We start from the raw sequence: 19,355 nt of genomic DNA on the forward strand, positions 1-19,355 counted from the left end.
AGGTATATTCTGAGATGTGTATACAGGTGGTGCTGGTCTAAGCTTTATATACAGGTATGTTCTGGCCTGAGCTGTGTATACAGGTGGGGTTGATCTAAGCTTTTATATACAGGTTTGTTCTGGTCTGAGCTGTGTATACAGGTGGGGCTGGTCTAAGCTTTATATACAGGTATGTTCTGAGATGTGTATACAGGTGGGGATGGTCTAAGCTTTATATACAGGTATGTTCTGAGCTGTGTATACAGGTGGTGCTGGTCTAAGCTTTATATACAGGTATGTTCTGAGCTGTGTATACAGGTGGTGCTGGTGTAAGCTTTATATACAGGTATATTCTGGCCTGAGCTGTGTATACAGGTGGTGCTGGTGTAAGCTTTATATACAGGTATGTTCTGGCCTGAGCTGTGTATACAGGTGGGGCTGGTCTAAGCTTTATATACAGGTATGTTCTGGCCTGAGCTGTGTATACAGGTGGGGCTGGTCTAAGCTTTATATACAGGTGTGTTCTGGCCTGTGCTGTGTATACAGGTGGGGTCTGGTTTAAGCTTTATATACAGGTGTGTTCTGGGCTGAGCTGTGTATACAGGTGGTGCTGGTCTAAGCTTTATATACAGGTATGTTCTGGTCTGAGCTGTGTATACAGGTGGGGTTGATCTAAGCTTTATATACAGGTATATTCTGGCCTGAGCTGTGTATACAGGTGGGGTTGATCTAAGCTTTATATACAGGTATATTCTGGCCTGAGCTGTGTATACAGGTGGTGCTGGTGTAAGCTTTATATACAGGTATGTTCTGGCCTGAGCTGTGTATACAGGTGGGGCTGGTCTAAGCTTTATATACAGGTATGTTCTGGCCTGAGCTGTGTATACAGGTGGGGTCTGGTTTAAGCTTTATATACAGGTGTGTTCTGGGCTGAGCTGTGTATACAGGTGGGGTCTGGTCTAAGCTTTATATACAGGTATGTTCTGAACTGTGTATACAGGTGGGGCTGGTCTAAGCTTTATATACAGGTATGTTCTGGTCTGAGCTGTGTATACAGGTGGGGCTGATCTAAGCTTTATATACAGGTATGTTCTGAGCTGTGTATACAGGTGGTGCTGGTGTAAGCTTTATATACAGGTATGTTCTGGCCTGAGCTGTGTATACAGGTGGTGCTGGTCTAAGCTTTATATACAGGTATGTTCTGGCCTGAGCTGTGTATACAGGTGGTGCTGGTCTAAGCTTTATATACAGGTATGTTCTGGCCTGAGCTGTGTATACAGTTGGTGCTGGTCTAAGCTTTATATACAGGTATGTTCTGGCCTGAGCTGTGTATACAGGTGGTGCTGGTCTAAGCTTTATATACAGGTATGTTCTGGCCTGAGCTGTGTATACAGGTGGTGCTGGTCTAAGCTTTATATACAGGTATGTTCTGGCCTGAGCTGTGTATACAGGTGGTGCTGGTCTAAGCTTTATATACAGGTATGTTCTGGCCTGAGCTGTGTATACAGGTGGTGCTGGTCTAAGCTTTATATACAGGTATGTTCTGGCGTGAGCTGTGTATACAGGTGGGGCTGGTCTAAGCTTTATATACAGGTGTGTTCTGGGCTGAGCTGTGTATACAGGTGGGGCTGGTCTAAGCTTTATATACAGGTGTGTTCTGGGCTGAGCTGTGTATACAGGTGGGGTTGATCTAAGCTTTATATACAGGTATATTCTGGCCTGAGCTGTGTATACAGGTGGGGCTGGTCTAAGCTTTATATACAGGTATGATCTGAGCTGTGTATACAGGTGGGGCTGGTCTAAGCTTTATATACAGGTGTGTTCTGAGCTGTGTATACAGGTGGGGTCTGGTTTAAGCTTTATATACAGGTATGATCTGGCCTGAGCTGTGTATACAGGTGGGGTCTGGTTTAAGCTTTATATACAGGTATGTTCTGAGCTGTGTGTACAGTGAGTATTTTTCCTGCTGAAGTAAATGTCACTCAATCTCTGTCTTTGGTCACACTAATTCTTTGAGATTAGTATTTTCTCTGCTGAAATCAAAGCATCTAGTATGTTTTAATTCAACACGTTTCGCCTAAATAGCTTCTTCAGGAGTACATACTATTTGCAGTGTTTTAGTGCGCAAATGTATAATAAAAGGTGAGAATACACAAGTACAGAGGTGAAATGTATATGTGGCATATAGAATGCTGGACTAATAGTTCCATGAAGTCCTGTAGTTATAAGAAACCAGCACTCACTAGTATCCTGATTGATGGAGTTTAATACTAACAAGTTACTTTTCTTTGTCGCTCCATTGGGAGACCCAGACAATTGGGTGTATAGCTTCTGCCTCCGGAGGCCACACAAAGTTATTACACTTTAAAAAGTGTAACCCCTCCCCTCTGCTATACACCCTCCCGTGCATCACGGGCCCATCAGTTTTTTGCTTTGTGTTGAAGGAGGCACACATTCACGCAAGCTCCACATTTTAGTCAGCAGCAGCTGCTGACTTTATCGGATGGAAGACAAGAGGGCCCCTGGGCCCCCGGCATGCTCCCTTCTCACCCCACTTTGGTCGGCGGTGCTGTTAAGGTTGAGGTACCCATTGCGGGTACAAAGGCTGGAGCCACATGCCGCTTTCCTTCCCCATCCAGTACTGGCTGTGGGAGAAGTGGGATCCTAACCGGTCACCAGGCACTGGGACTGGGCTCCCTCCGCAGCCCCTGTGGGAACCTGACGGACAGGAGACTGGAAGTCATCAGGGACATGCCCTGCTTCTCTGAGGTACTCTGTGTCCCCTTGGGGACGGCGCATAGAGCGCCTGTGGATCGGACACTGCAGCTGCTGCGCTGTGTTTGGAGCCGCCGGGACTACCGCGCTGACCGCGCCTGTTTGCCGGCCGCGCTTATAACTCGAGTCCCCGGCTTTTGCGGCCTAGTACCGCATATTCCCGCCCCCGGGCCTGCCAGTCAGGGGCAAGGGCGGGACGCTAGACTCAACGTCAGCGCTGAGGGCTGGAGCATACTTTGTATCCTCCTCCCCCCTCACTGAGCACCGTGGGGCACCAGATTCCCGCACTTTCTAAGGCACGCCCACGGCTCCCTCCTCCTCTCAGAACGCTGGCAGCCATTATTATCATCGCTGCTGCCGGAGGAGAACTTCAGATAGAGCTCCATAGCTCTGGGAGGCCCAGGCAGGGAATCTGGTGGACACACAACCGCTGGCAGCGGTCGGTAAGCCGCACCTGTTACAGGTGCTGGCCCCCCTGGGTGCCGCAGTGTATATATATATATATCCATATTGGGTATACATTTGCTCTGCTCGACTGCAGTATTTGCTATATACCCTCACTGTTTGCTAAGAGGAGATAACAGCATGTCGTCTGCAAAAAGCAAGAGTGCCAAGGCACAGGCTTATTTTGCAACTTGTACCTCTTGTGCGGCTATGTTACCTGCTGGTTCCACCTACCCTCATTGTGTGCAATGCTCGGCCCCTGTGACACTCACTCAGCCGGAGCCTCAGGCACTGGTGGGACCCTCGGCTCAGGTAGAACCACCGGCTGTCACTGTCCAGGTGGCAGGGACAGAGTTTGCAGTGTTGGCTGTGAAACTTTCTGAGTCCCTTTCACAATCCATGGCTCAGTCTATGGACAAATGGTCTGCTAAAATACTAGAAGCTTTGCAGTCCAGACCGGTCTCACAGGCCCCGGGCACTGTTGAATCATTGCCCCCAGGCCCCCCTCGGTTAGAGCAGCAAACTGCTCCTGAGGTGACACATAGGTCCCACGGGGAGGACTCCGACTCGGACTGTAGTCACAGACCGTCTAAGCGGGCTCGCTGGGGACCTTCATCCACTTCATCACGCTGCTCAGGGTCTCAGCATGAGGACTCTATTGAGGATGAGGTGGACGTCGCAGCTCAGGGCTCTGATCCTGATGGTGCCCTCAATCTTGATACACCTGAAGGAGACGCCATTGTAAATGACCTTATAGCGTCCATTAATCAGGTGCTAGAACTTCCTCCTCCAACGCCACCTGTTGAGGAGTCAGCTTCTCAACAGGAGAAGCACCAGTTTAGGTTTCCCAAACGTACACGGAGTGCTTTTTTCGATCACTCTAACTTCAGGGATGCTGTCCGGAAGCACAGAGCATATCCGGACAAGCGCTTTACTAAGCGCCTTAATGACACACGTTACCCATTCCCACCTGATGTAGTTAAGGGTTGGGCTCAGTGTCCCAAGGTGGATCCTCCAGTCTCTTGGCTGGCGGCTAGATCCGTGGTATCAGTGGCAAATGGCTCATCGCTCAAAGATGCCACTGACAGGCAAATAGAGCTCCTGATGAAATCCATCTATGAAGCCATAGGTGCGTCTTTTGCTCCAGCATTTGCAGCCGTGTGGGCGCTCCAAGCTATCTCAGCTTGTCTGTCTGAAATTAAGGCGGTCACACGCACCGCTACTCCGCAGGTTGTGTCCTTGACTTCTCAGGCGTCGGCTTTTTCGTCCTACGCCATGAACGCGGTCCTCGACTCGGTGAGCCGTACAGCGGTAGCATCCGCCAATTCGGTGGCAGTCCGCAGGGCCATGTGGCTATGTGAATGGAAGGCAGACTCTGCTTCCAAGAAGTTCTTAACCGGTTTGCCATTTTCTGGCGACCGCTTGTTTGGCGAGCAATTGGACGAAATTATCAAGCAATCCAAGGGAAAGGACTCGTCCTTACCCCAGTCTAAACCGAACAGACCTCAGCAGCGAAAGATTCAACAGAGGTTTCAGTCCTTTCGGCCCTCAGCCAGGTCCCGTTCCTCCACGTCCAACAGGTCACAGAAGGGCCAGAGCAACTCTTCTGCATGGCGGTCTAAGTCACGTCCTAAAAAGACCGTCGGAGGAGCCGCCCCCAAGGCGGCCTCCTCATGACTTTCGGTCTCCACAAACCGCATCCTCGGTCGGTGGCAGGCTCTTCCGCTTTTGCGACGCCTGGTGGCCACATGTCCAAGACCGATGGGTGAGAGACATTCTGTCTCACGGTTACAGGATAGAGCTCAGTTCTCGTCCTCCGACTCGTTTCTTCAGAACATCTCCGCCCCCCCCGAGCGAGCCGAGGCACTTTTTCAGGCGGTGAACACTCTGAAGGCAGAAGGAGTGGTGATTCCCGTTCCTCCCCAGGAACATGGTCACGGCTTCTACTCCAACTTGTTCGTGGTGCCAAAAAAGGACGGATCATTCCGTCCCGTTCTAGACCTCAAGTTGCTCAACAAGCATGTGAGCACCAGAAGGTTTCGGATGGAATCTCTCCGCTCAGTCATCGCCTCGATGTCACAAGGAGACTTCCTAGCATCAGTCGACATCAAAGATGCTTAATTCCATGTGCCGATCGCTCCCGAGCATCACCGCTTCCTGCGTTTCGCCATCGGGGACGAACACCTTCAGTTCGTGGCACTGCCTTTCGGCCTGGCGACAGCCCCACGGGTCTTCACCAAGGTCATGGCAGCAGTGGTGGCGGTCCTACACTCTCAGGGCCACTCGGTGATCCCTTACTTAGACGATCTTCTAGTCAAGGCACCCTCCAGGGGGGCATGCCAACACAGCCTGACCGTCACTCTGGAGACTCTCCAGAGGTTCGGGTGGATCATCAATTTCCCAAAGTCAAATTTGACACCGACCCAATCGCTGACTTACCTCGGGATGGAGTTTCATACCCTTTCAGCGATAGTGAAGCTCCCGCTGGACAAACAGCGTTCACTACAGACAGGGGTACAATCTCTTCTTCGGGGTCAGTCACACTCCTTGAGACGCCTTATGCACTTCCTAGGGAAGATGGTGGCAGCAATGGAGGCAGTTCCTTTTGCGCAGTTTCATCTGCGTCCACTTCAATGGGATATCCTCCGCAAATGGGACAAGAAGCCGACGTCCCTAGACAGGAACGTTTCGCTGTCACGGACAGCCAAGACCTCTCTTCAGTGGTGGCTTCTTCCCACTTCCTTGTCAAAAGGAAAATCCTTCCTGCCCCCATCCTGGGCTGTGGTCACGACGGACGCGAGTCTGTCAGGGTGGGGAGCGGTCTTCCTCCACCACCGGGCTCAGGGAACCTGGACTCCGACAGAGTCCTCCCTTCAGATCAACGTTCTGGAGATAAGGGCAGTGTATCTGGCCCTAAAGGCGTTCCAGCGGTGGCTGGAGGGACGGCAGATCCGAATACAGTCGGACAACGCCACGGCGGTTGCGTACATCAACCACCAGGGCGGCACTCGCAGTCTTCAAGCCTTCCGAGAAGTTCAGCGGATTCTGCTGTGGGCGGAAGCCACGGCCTCCACCATCTCCGCAGTTCAAATCCCGGGCGTAGAAAACTGGGAAGCAGATTTTCTCAGTCGCCAGGGCATGGACGCAGGGGAATGGTCTCTTCACCCGGATGTGTTTCGGGAGATCTGTTGCCGCTGGGGAACGCCGGACGTCGATCTAATGGCGTCTCGGCACAACAACAAAGTCCCGGCATTCATGGCTCGGTCCAAGGATCACCGAGCTCTGGCGGCAGATGCGTTAGTTCAGGACTGGTCGCAGTTTCGACTGCCTTATGTATTTCCTCCTCTGGCACTGCTGCCCAGAGTATTACGCAAGATCAGGTCCGACTGCAGTCGCGCCATCCTCGTCGCTCCAGACTGGCCGAGGAGATCGTGGTACCCGGATCTGTGGCACCTCACGGTGGGTCAACCGTGGGCACTCCCAGACCGACCAGACTTGCTGTCTCAAGGGCCATTTTTCCATCTGAATTCCGCGGCCCTCAACCTGACTGTGTGGCCATTGAGTCCTGGCTCCTAGCGTCATCAGGGTTATCTCAAGATGTCATTGCCACCATGAGACAGGCCAGGAAACCAACGTCCGCCAAGATCTACCACAGGACTTGGAGGATCTTCTTATCCTGGTGCTCTGATCAGGGTTTCACTCCCTGGCCGTTTGCCTTGCCCACTTTTCTTTCTTTCCTTCAATCCGGAATGGACAAGGGCTTGTCTCTCGGCTCTCTCAAAGGACAAGTATCGGCGCTTTCCGTGTTTTTTCAAAAGCGTCTAGCTAGGCTTCCGCAGGTCCGCACGTTCCTGCAGGGGGTTTGCCACATAGTCCCACCTTACAAGCGTCCGCTAGAACCCTGGGATCTTAACAGAGTGCTGACGGCTCTCCAGAAGCCACCTTTCGAGCCGATGCGGGATGTCTCTCTATCTCGCCTTTCGCAGAAGGTGGCCTTCCTAGTGGCAGTCACATCACTTCGGAGAGTGTCTGAGCTAGCAGCGCTGTCATGCAAAGCCCCCTTCCTGGTGTTTCACCAGGATAAGGTGGTTCTGCGTCCGGTCCCGGAATTTCTCCCTAAGGTGGTATCCCCGTTTCATCTCAATCAGGATATCACCTTACCTTCTTTTTGCCCTCATCCAGTTCACCAATGTGAAAAGGATTTGCACTTGTTAGATCTCGTGAGAGCACTCAGGCTCTACATTTCACGCACGGCGCCCTTGCGCCGTTCTGATGCGCTCTTTGTCCTTGTCGCTGGACAGCGTAAGGGGTCGCAAGCTTCCAAGTCAACCTTGGCTAGGTGGATCAAGGAACCGATTCTTGAAGCCTACCGTTCGTCTGGGCTTCCGATTCCTTCAGGGCTGAAAGCCCATTCTACCAGAGCTGTAGGTGCGTCCTGGGCATTGCGGCACCAGGCTACGGCTCAGCAGGTGTGTCAGGCGGCTACCTGGTCGAGTCTGCACACTTTTACAAAACACTATTAGGTGCATGCCTATGCTTCGGCAGACGCCAGCCTAGGTAGGCGAGTCCTTCAGGCGGCAGTGGCCCACCTGTAAGAAGGGGCCGTTGTTTCGGCTCCTTTTTATCGAGGTATTCTTTTACCCACCCAGGGATTGCTTTTGGACATCCCAATTGTCTGGGTCTCCCAATGGAGCGACAAAGAAGAAGGGAATTTTGTTTACTTACCGTAAATTCCTTTTCTTCTAGCTCCTATTGGGAGACCCAGCACCCGCCCCTGTTCCCTTCGGGCTGTTGTTCTTTTGTGTACACATGTTGTTCATGTTCAATTGTTCTTTGGTTCATGGTTTCAGTTCTCCGAACATCCTTCGGATTGAATTTACCTTAGACCAATTTATAAGTTTCCTCCTTCCTGCTTTGGCACCAAAACTGATGGGCCCGTGATGCACGGGAGGGTGTATAGGCAGAGGGGAGGGGTTACACTTTTTAAAGTGTAATAACTTTGTGTGGCCTCCGGAGGCGGAAGCTATACACCCAATTGTCTGGGTCTCCCAATAGGAGCTAGAAGAAAAGGAATTTACGGTAAGTAAACAAAATTCCCTTCTTTTCCTAGTATAGGATTGGTTTCCCTATATATAAATATATATATATATTCACATGAATCACGTGCAGAAAATGCTACAATATATATTCAGGCAAATCGTATTGGTACTATGATTATTCAATGAGGGAACACACCAATAAAGTGCTATGGTGCAGAATTGGGTGCAATCTGGCCCTGGGGGTCTGTGCAGAAGCTGTTGTCCGGCCCTGTGGGTCTGTACGGAGAGTGTGGTCTGTCCCTGGGGGTCTGTGTGGTCGAGGTGTTCTGGCCATGGTGGACAGTGCGGTGGTCGCAGTCTGGCCCTAGGGGTCTGCGCCGAGGGTGCGGTCTGGCCCTAGGGGTTTGCGCCGAGGGTGCGGTCTGGCCTTGGTGGTCAGTGCCGAGGGTGCGGTCTGGTCCCCTGGGGGTCAGTGCCGAGGGTGCGGTCTGGCCCTAGGGGTTTGCGCCGAGGGTGCGGTCTGGCCTTGCTGGTCAGTGCCGAGGGTGCGGTCTGGTCCCCTGGGGGTCAGTGCCGAGGGTGCGGTCTGGTCCCCTGGGGGTCAGTGCCGAGGGTGCGGTCTGGTCCTGGGGGTCAGTTCCGAGGGTGTGGTCTGCCCTTGGTGGTCAGTGCCGAGGGTGCGGTCTGGTCCCCTGGGGGTCAGTGCCGAGGGTGCGGTCTGGTCCTGGGGGTCAGTGCCGAGGGTGCGGTCTGGTCCCCTGGGGGTCAGTGCCGAGGGTGCGGTCTGGTCCTGGGGGTCAGTGCCGAGGGTGCGGTCTGGCCTTGGTGGTCAGTGCCGAGGGTGCGGTCTGGTCCCCTGGGGGTCAGTGCCGAGGGTGCGGTCTGGTCCCCTGGGGGTCTGTGCCGAGGGTGCGGTCTGGTCCCCTGGGGGTCAGTGCCGAGGGTGCGGTCTGGTCCCCTGGGGGTCAGTGCCGAGGGTGCGGTCTGGTCCCCTGGGGGTCAGTGCCGAGGGTGCGGTCTGGTCCCCTGGGGGTCAGTGCCGAGGGTGCGGTCTGGTCCCCTGGGGGTCAGTGCCGAGGGTGCGGTCTGGTCCCCTGGGGGTCAGTGCCGAGGGTGCGGTCTGGTCCTGGGGGTCAGTGCCGAGGGTGCGGTCTGGTCCCCTGGGGGTCAGTGCCGAGGGTGCGGTCTGGTCCCCTGGGGGTCAGTGCCGAGGGTGCGGTCTGGTCCCCTGGGGGTCAGTGCCGAGGGTGTGGTCTGGCCTTGGTGGTCAGTGCCGAGGGTGCGGTCTGGTCCCCTGGGGGTCAGTGCCGAGGGTGCGGTCTGGTCCCCTGGGGGTCTGCGCCGAGGGTGCGGTCTGGCCCTAGGGGTTTGCACCGAGGGTGCGGTCTGGCCTTGGTGGTCAGTGCCGAGGGTGCGGTCTGGCCCTAGGGGTCTGTGCCGAGGGAAGGTGTATTGAAGATGTACATTTCCTCGCTGTATTCTTACCCTCTGACATCGAGGTGACTTTGCTCATTCTGTTCCAGTCTATACGGCAAAGCTGACAAGTGATCTACAAAAAATAAGAATTGTCAGTGTAGCAATGTGTTCTAGTGTCCAGTATAAGCTGCAGTATTTCAGGATGTGGATAGATATACACTATATATAAAAGGGATATTAGAATTGAGCATATTTGGACTTTATTTGATCGAGCATTTATTTTGTATATAGTTTACAGCTGGAGAAGAGCTTGCAGTAGTTTCCTCTTGCACAGTATATTCTGTATACTGCTGCATACTGATACTGCTCTGTGGTATTTGTAGGCGCCATATTACTACGGTAAAAGGAATCTGCTGTGAAAGTTTCCTTATTCCCTTTTTCCTATGTTTTATAGATTGGGACAGGGAAAAGTTACTGGAAGACTGGATGTGCAGCCCGGAGAATTGCTGCCAGCGGTCCGGTGTCCAGATGCCGACCCCTCCGCCCAGCGGGTACAATGCCTGGGACACGCTCCCCTCTCCGCGCACGCCACGCACCACGCGGTCATCAGTCACCTCCCCAGATGAGATCAGCCTGTCCCCCGGGGACATCGACATGGCTCTGGTCAGTTTGTTAATGGAGTCGGGGATTTTGGGGGATCGATATTTCCATTCAGTGCTCACACATGCGCACTACCGCTCCTGCAGAAGTGAATGGAGCAAACTACCGCTCCTGCAGAAGTGAATGGAGCAAACTACCGCTCCTGCAGAAGTGAATGGAGCAAACTACCGCTCCTGCAGAAGTGAATGGAGCAAACTACCGCTCCTGCAGAAGTGAATGGAGCAAACTACCGCTCCTGCAGAAGTGAATGGAGCAAACTACTGCTCCTGCAGAAGTTAATAGAGCAAACTACCATTCCTGCAGAAGTGAAAGGAACAAACTACCGCTCCTGCAGAAGTGAATGGAGCAAACTACTGCTCCTGCAGAAGTTAATAGAGCAAACTACCATTTCTGCAGAAGTGAAAGGAACAAACTACCATTCCTGCAGAAGTGAATGGAGCAAACTACCACTCCTGCAGAAGTGAATGGAGCAAACTACCGCTCCTGCAGAAGTGAATGGAGCAAACTACCGCTCCTGCAGAAGTGAATGGAGCAAACTACCGCTCCTGCAGAAGTGAATGGAGCAAACTACCGCTCCTGCAGAAGTGAATGGAGCAAACTACCGCTCCTGCAGAAGTGAATGGAGCAAACTACCATTCCTGCAGAAGTGAATGGAGCAAACTACCATTCCTGCAGAAGTGAATGGAGCAAACTATCACTCCTGCAGAAGTGAATGGAGCAAACTACCATTCCTGCAGAAGTGAATGGAGCAAACTACCATTCCTGCAGAAGTGAATGGAGCAAACTACCATTCCTGCAGAAGTGAATGGAGCAAACTATCACTCCTGCAGAAGTGAATGGAGCAAACTACCATTCCTGCAGAAGTGAATGGAGCAAACTACTGCTCCTGCAGAAGTTAATAGAGCAAACTACCATTCCTGCAGAAGTGAAAGGAGCAAACTACCATTCCTGCAGAAGTGAAAGGAGCAAACTACCATTCCTGCAGAAGTGAATGGAGCAAACTATCACTCCTGCAGAAGTGAATGGAGCAAACTACCATTCCTGCAGAAGTGAATGGAGCAAACTACTGCTCCTGCAGAAGTTAATAGAGCAAACTACCATTCCTGCAGAAGTGAATGGAGCAGAGGTCACACATGCGCACTACCACTCCTGCAGAAGTGAATGGAGCAGAGGTCACACATGCGCACTACCGCTCCTGCAGAAGTGAATGGAGCAGAGGTCACACATGCGCACTACCACTCCTGCAGAAGTGAATGGAGCAGAGGTCACACATGCGCACTACCACTCCTGCAGAAGTGAATGGAGCAGAGGTCACACATGCGCACTACCGCTCCTGCAGAAGTGAATGGAGCAGAGGTCACACATGCGCACTACCACTCCTGCAGAAGTGAATGGAGCAGAGGTCACACATGCGCACTACCACTCCTGCAGAAGTGAATGGAGCAGAGGTCACACATGCGCACTACCGCTCCTGCAGAAGTGAATGGAGCAGAGGTCACACATGCGCACTACCACTCCTGCAGAAGTGAATGGAGCAGAGGTCACACATGCGCACTACCACTCCTGCAGAAGTGAATGGAGCAGAGGTCACACATGCGCACTACCACTCCTGCAGAAGTGGATGGAGCAGAGGTCACACATGCGCACTACCACTCCTGCAGAAGTGAATGGAGCAGAGGTCACACATGCGCACTACCGCTCCTGCAGAAGTGAATGGAGCAGTGGTCACACATACACTCTGCAATTCCCACAGGACACCTTTTCACAATAAATGGGGATCCAGACGCCCGTCTCTCATGTATTTATCACATATCAATTTGAAATTACCTCTTTCCTGAACAATATTTTATTTTTTCCTTTTGTTTCCCTAAATGTCTTTGCTCCCAGTGCGGCATCTGCATGTGCAGCATCTCTGTGTTCGAAGATCCAGTGGAGATCCCGTGCGGACATGAATTTTGCAGGACATGCTGGGAATCGTAAGTATAATTTAATAAGGATCTGTTATTTATTTATTTATTTTTTTTACTATTATCATTATTTTAAATCAGGTGGGAGCACCAATTTTGTTCCCTACAGGCCACCGTGAGCAACACCAGTTAAGGGTGGGAGGAATTAGGGGACGGAATGGAATCTTTGGGACCAATCAGGAAAGTTGAATGGTTGTGGGTGGAGTAACGCTGCCCTTGACGTCATGCCTGTACTGTGCCTTTAAGAGTTCTCTAATTCAGCAATTGTATCCTTAGCATTTATATATTTATCATTTGATGCTCGAACAAAAAAAACGACCTATATAAATATATATCTATATATTACAGACCAAAAGTTTGGACACACCTCATTCAATGAGTTTTCTTTACAATTTTCAGAGTCATGAAAATAGATTCCCATTGAAGGCATCAAAACTATGAATTACCACATGTGGAATGAAATACTTAAAAAAAAAAAGTGTAAACAACTGAAAATATATCTTATAGTCTAGATTCTTCAAAGTAGCCCCCTTTTGCTTTGATTACTGCTTTGCACACTCTTGGCATTCTCTTGATGAGCTTCAAGAGGTTGTCACCGGAAATGGTTTTCCAACAGTCTTGAAGGAGTTCCCAGAGATGCTTAGCACTTGTTGGCCCTTTTGCCTTCACTCTGCGATCCAGCTCACCCCAAACCATCTCGATTGGGTTCAGGTCTGGTGACTGTGGAGACCAGGTCATCTGGCGTAGCACCCCATCACTCTCCTTCTTAGTCAAATAGCCCTTACACAGTCTGGAGGTGTGTTTGGGGGTCATTGTCGTGTTGAAAAATAAATGATGGTCCAACTAAACGCAAACCGGATGGAATAGCACGCCGCTGCAAGATGCTGTGGTAGCCATGCTGGTTCTGTATGCCTTCAATTGTGAATAAATCCCCAACAGTGTCACCAGCAAAGAACCCCCACACCATCACACCTCCTCCTCCATGCTTCACGGTGGGAACCAGACATGTAGAGTCCATCCATTCACCTTTTCTACAAAGACACGGTGGTTGGATCCAACGATCTCAAATTTGGACTCATCAGACCAAAGCACAGATTTCCACTGGTCTAATGTCCATTCCTTGTGTTCTTTAGCCCAAACAAGTCTCTTCTGCTTGTTGCCTGTCCTTAGCAGTGGTTTCCAGCAGCTATTTTACCATGAAGACCTGCTGCACAAAGTCTCCTCTTAACAGTTGTTCCAGAGAGGAGAAGGTGTGTCCAAACATTTGGTCTGTACTGTATGTATGTATATATGTGTGTGTGTGTGTGTGTATATATGTATATATATATATATATATATATATATATATATATATATATATATATATATATATATATATATATATATATATATATATATATATATATATATATATATATATATATATATAAATTTTAGAGAATATATTCGGCAAGCTGAAAGTAAAATAATCATTGGCTGCTAGAGTTTTTTTTCTTTTATTTATTTATTTTTTTTATCTCTCTTTATTGTTTTTGGAGAGTTTATATAAGCCTGGACACAGAACACTGCCGGCCTTTATTTGGTTTGGCCCCTGAAGCTTAGAAGCCCTTTTATTAAATTTGATTGAAAATTACATTTTTATTTTATGGTGTGTTTTTTTTTTGTTTCAAGGGCAATAAAAGAAATAAAATGAGAAAATGTAGAATTTTCTGGGGAAATTTTTCCATGCAGAAATAAAATAATCTAATTTTTAAGGCTCAGTGCACCGACATGATCCTCCTGTACAGGAATTAATATGTGAGAACTAAATCCACCTTCCTGGAGGAAAATAATGAATTATTTACTGGCAGACGGATTGATGGTAACCTGTCTGCCGAGTCATCTGGAGTAGGAGAACCATTCCCATTACCTTTGCAAGATACTGTATGCCTATCAGTGGTTGTATGAGTATAGAAGGGGTTAAAGGGAACGTGTCAGGTCCCATATGCCTTGTAACCTACAATTAGGGTGATGTGTGGCCTAAAAACCCCTTTCTACCCATCCCTGTGTTTGTAATATTGTGTAAAATGAATTTCTAAAAAAAAAAGTTTTATAATTTACATATTCCATATGTAAATGAGCAGAGGACTAGTCCCCTGGGCGTCGCTTCGCCCCGTCTAGTTTGCCCTCTTTCCGTGGTAGAATGACCCTGTGGACGTGATACCGTGGATTTACATGAACGATGTCACCATCACATCCTTGAGATCCCGTGCGTGTGCGCTTATAATTTGCGCAGCCTTCTTAGCCGGGTGTACACTTGCCGGCTTTACAAGTGCGCTGCGCATAATGTGAAGACTCCTGCGCTTCCAACCATGCGCAGAGCGCGTCTAAGGCTATGTGCGCACGTTGCGTAAATACATGCAGTTACGCTGCGCTTTGTAGCGCAGCGTAACTTCATGCGTGCTGCATCCCCTGCACAGTCTATGGAGATTGTGCAGGGGCCGTGCGCACGTGGCGTTTTAGACCGCAGCGCTTCGGCTACTGCCGAAGCGCTGCATAAAAAGAAGTGACATGTCACTTCTTCCGTGCGCTTTGCCGGCAGCTCCTGCTCTGTCTATGGCAGAAGCTGCAGGCAGAGCGCATGGAATCGGCTTTTTTTTTTTTTTCACTACGGACATTTCTGCAGCGATTTAAAGCGCACATGTGCTCTTCAGATCGCTGCAGAAATTTCTGCAGTAACTGTACGCAACGTGCGCACATAGCCTAAAGCCGGCACGCAAAGACCCGGCTAAGAAGGCTGCGCGAACAAGAAGTGCGCATGTGCGAGATTCCAGCTGCGGACGATGACGTCGCTCATGTAAGTCCATGGTATCACGTCCACAGGGGCATGATACCACGGAGAGAGGGCAAACTAGTCAGGGTGAAGCGCCGCCCTGGGGACTAGTCTTCAGCTCATTTACATATGGAACATGTAAGTTATACATTTTTTCATAAATTCATATTACACAATATTACAACACATGGATGGGTAGGAAGGGGTTTTAGGCCACACATCACCCTGCTTGTAGGTTACAAGGCATATGGGACCTGACCGTTTCCCTTTAACTGGAAGGGATTGCTCATTCTGGTCAATATTATTAATCTTTCTTTATCGTTCCTTTGGGAGACCCAGACATTGGGTGTATAGCTTCTGCCTCCGGAGGACACACAAAGTACTACACTCAAAAGTGTAGCTCCTCCCTCTGAGCTTAAACACCCCCTGGAGAACCAGATCTAGCCAGTTTATCGCTTTGTGTTCAGGAGGTCATACATCCACACATGCATTCTCATCTGATTTTTTCATTTTTGGAAAGAGTTTGAAGAAAAGCGGGTCCAAGCCCTGGACCCCCGGCATGTCCCTTCTCACCCCACTGTGTCGGCGGTGCTGTTAAGGTTGATTCCCAGGCTGGAGCCTTACATGCCGCGCTCCTTCACCATCCCTCCGGGGCTCTGGCTTGAAGTGGGAGCCAGCACGGTTTTCCATGCTTGGCATGAGACCGGTCTCCGTCCGCAGTCCTTCAGGATCCTGCTGGCCGGAGCACTCACCCCCAGGGACCTGGAACCCTGCGTCTCAGCAAGCTAAGTACCTGAGATGTTTATATATGGGGGTCCCTTGTACTTTATTGTTGTGGGAGAGTGTGCTGAGTGATTTTTGTGACATTTCCGGCGGGTTCTCTGGCTGTCGCCTGAGAACCGCGCCGATGGTGCCTGCGCGCCGGCCGCACCGTTCAAATTTAGGCCCCGGCTTCGCCGGAGGCCTACTTTCGGTTTCACTGCCCTCGCATGTCATTCATGCAGAGGGACAGCGCGGCTCCGCCCAGCGGCCGTTCACTGAGTACATGTCTCCTCCCCTGTGAGTCTCTTTGGCCCTCCAGATCCCGCTCTCAGAGTGAGTTCCGCCCCCTCTCTTCACTCCGGTGGCCATTTTCTCAGCGTTTTCCCTGCGATCACCACTGGTCTGCAGCATCCCTGCTGAGGTGCTTGGGAGTCCGGGCTTCGGGATCTGGAGGGCACACAAACCGCTCCAGCGGTCTGGTAAGCCACAACCTCTGGTTGTGGACCTTCTGTATATACTCTCTGGGGGTCATTCTGGCAGAGCCCCCACTCCAGCAGCATGTCTCACACGAGGAGCAAGGCTCCAAAACTGTATTCAGTATGCACTGCATGTAAGCTCCTACTGCCTGAACCGAGCACCTATCCCCATTGTGATGCCTGCTCTAACCTGACGATGCCTCAGCCTGGAATCGTACCCCTAGGGGTCGCTCCGGCTCCTGTGGCTGAACCCCCGGCTTGGGTAGAATCCTTAACTAGGTCTATCTCCCAGTCTTTTGCCGACTCCATGGGACAGCTGTCCAGGACTTTGCTGAACATGCATCAGCCCCCTTCACAGGGCGCCTCTGCTGCTAGGGGTCTCTCAGGACCGGAGCTCACAGAGGATTCATCTTCTGGTCCCAGACCCCGTCCTCCCAAGAGGAGACGCAGGGCTCCCTCTCCTTTCTCGTCCCGCGGCTCTGATTCAGGAGCTGACTCGCGGGATGAGGAGGATGCCTTTACAGGGGGCTCGGAGGCTAACTCCATGTGCCCCATTGATCTGTCCGAAACCGACTCAGATGTTAGTGATTTGATTGCGTCCATTAATTCTGTACTGGACCTCAATCCGCCAGTATCAGAGGAGCAACCCTCTCTGGCAGAAAAGCACCAGTTTACCTTGCCAAAGAGGACAAAGAGTGTGTTCTTTAACCACTCCAGCTTTCAGGCCGCTGTGACCAAGCCTAGGGCTTGTCCTGACAAACGCTTCCCAAAGCGCGGTTCTGATGACAGTTTTCCCTTTCCACATGAGGTGGTCAAGGAGTGGGCTCATTCACCAAAGGTGGACCCCCCGGTGTCTAGACTCTCAGCCCGGACCGTTGTATCAGTGGCTGATGGCACCTCTCTTAAGGATCTGACCGCCAGGTCGACCTTCTGGCCAAATCTGTATATGAGGCGGCAGGGTCCTCGTTCTCCCCAACCTTTGCAGCAGTGTGGGCTCTCAAAGCCATCTCTGCTTCTCTGGAGGAGATGCATTCCCTCACTAGGGAATCTATGCCCGAAATGGTTGCCTTAACTTCCCAAGCTTCAGCTTTTTCATCCTATGCCATGTCTGCCATGCTGGAGGCTTCTCACCGCACTGCGGTGGCTTCGGCTAATTCCCTCGCTATCCGCAGGATCCTGTGCCTTCGAGAGTGGAAGGCAGATGCTTCCTCAAAGAAGTTCCTTGCTGGACTCCCTTTTGCTGGGTCCAGGCTGTTCGGTGAACAGCTGGATGAAATTATTAAGGAGGCTACTGGCGGGAAGGGTACTTCCATGCCACAAACCAAAACCAGGAAACCTGTCCAGGGTAGGAATCAGTCGAGGTTTCGTTCCTTTCGTTCCTCCAACTGGTCGTCCTCTAAGCCCTCGGCCTCGTCCACTAACACTGCCAAGGACCAAAAATCCAGCTGGCGCACAAAAGCGCGTCCACAGAAGACCGCAGGAGCTGCTGCCACTAAGGCAGCCTCCTCTTGACTATCTGTCCGCGCCAGCAACGTCCTTAGTCGGTGGCAGGCTCTCCCACTTTGGCGACGCGTGGTTTCAACACGTCTCCGATCAGTGGGTGCGGGATATCATCTCCCACGGCTACAGGATAGAATTTTCTTCCAGCCCGCCAAACAGATTTTTTCTCTCAACTCCCCCCTGCTCCAAGGCCGCCGCCTTCTCTCAGGCCGTGGCATCCCTGCAGGCCAACGGAGTAATTGTACCGGTTCCCGCCCGGGAACGGTTCAGAGGTTTCTACTCAAATCTCTTCCTAGTCCCCAAAAAGGACGGTTCCTTCCGGCCCATCCTGGATCTCAAGCTTCTCAACAAGCATGTTCAGGTGCGGCATTTTTGCATGGAGTCCCTGCGGTCTGTCATTGCATCAATGACCCAAGGGGATTTCCTGGCATCCATCGACATCAGAGATGCCTATCTGCATGTGCCAATTGCAGTTTCACACCAGCGTTGGCTACGTTTTGCAATCGGAGAGGAACATTTCCAATTCGTGGCTCTCCCCTTCGGGTTAGCCACGGCCCCTCGAGTATTCACCAAGGTCATGGCAGCAGTGGTTGCGGTTCTGCACCTACAGGGGTTGGCAGTGATTCCTTACCTGGACGACCTTCTAGTCAAGGCTTCATCCAGCGCGGACTGTCAGCGGAGTGTCTCGCTCACTCTTGCCACTCTAGCCCAATTCGGTTGGATTGTCAACCTTCCCAAATCCACTCTGACTCCGACTCAGTTTCTCACGTACCTAGGGATGCAGTTCGAGACTCTGCCGGCACTTGTGAAGTTGCCCTTAGTCAAACAGCAGTCCCTCCAACTGGCGGTGCGCTCTCTGCTGAGGCCCCGCCGTTATTCCATCAGGCACCTGATGCAGGTGCTGGGTCAGATGGTGGCATCAATGGAGGCTGTTCCCTTTGCCCAGTTCCATCTGCGTCCCCTGCAGCTGGACATTCTCCGCTGTTGGGACAAGCGGCCTTCCTCCTTGCACAGGTTGGTGGCTCTGTCGCCACAGACCAGGAGCTCTCTTCAGTGGTGGCTTCAGCCTCTCTCTCTGTCTCAGGGGCGCTCCTTCCTGACTCCGTCCTGGGTGATTCTCACCACGGATGCCAGTCTATCCGGCTGGGGAGCGGTATGTCTCCACCACCGAGCGCAGGGCACTTGGACTCAGTCCGAGTCAGCCCTCTCGATCAATGTGCTGGAAACCAGAGCTGTGCTTCTAGCTCTCCTAGCCTTTCACCACCTGTTGGCGGGCAAGCACATCCGAGTCCAGTCAGACAACGCGACAGCGGTTGCCTACATCAATCACCAAGGCGGGACACGCAGCCGCCTGGCAATGTTGGAGGTACAACGCATCCTTCAATGGGCGGAGGACTCCAAGTCCACCATATCCGCAGTCCACATCCCAGGCGTGGAAAACTGGGAAGCAGATTATCTCAGCCGTCAAACCGTGGACAGTGGCGAGTGGTCCCTGCATCCGGCAGTGTTTCAGTCAATCTGCCGC

General features: G+C 51.5%; 1 protein-coding gene across 1 annotated transcript in view; it reads left to right on the forward strand.

The window, feature by feature from the left end:
- Nucleotides 1–19,355, forward strand: part of ANKIB1 (ankyrin repeat and IBR domain containing 1) — a 151,900-nt gene that overhangs the window by 89,173 nt on the left and 43,372 nt on the right. Inside the window, exons 6-7 of the mRNA XM_075315635.1 lie at nucleotides 10,108–10,316; nucleotides 12,201–12,289. Coding sequence (XP_075171750.1) covers nucleotides 10,108–10,316; nucleotides 12,201–12,289 — 298 coding nt within the window. The remainder of the gene's footprint in view (nucleotides 1–10,107; nucleotides 10,317–12,200; nucleotides 12,290–19,355) is intronic.

This window comes from Anomaloglossus baeobatrachus, chromosome 6, assembly GCF_048569485.1.
Source record: "Anomaloglossus baeobatrachus isolate aAnoBae1 chromosome 6, aAnoBae1.hap1, whole genome shotgun sequence".
In the NCBI taxonomy this organism is placed as follows: Eukaryota; Metazoa; Chordata; class Amphibia; order Anura; family Aromobatidae; genus Anomaloglossus; species Anomaloglossus baeobatrachus.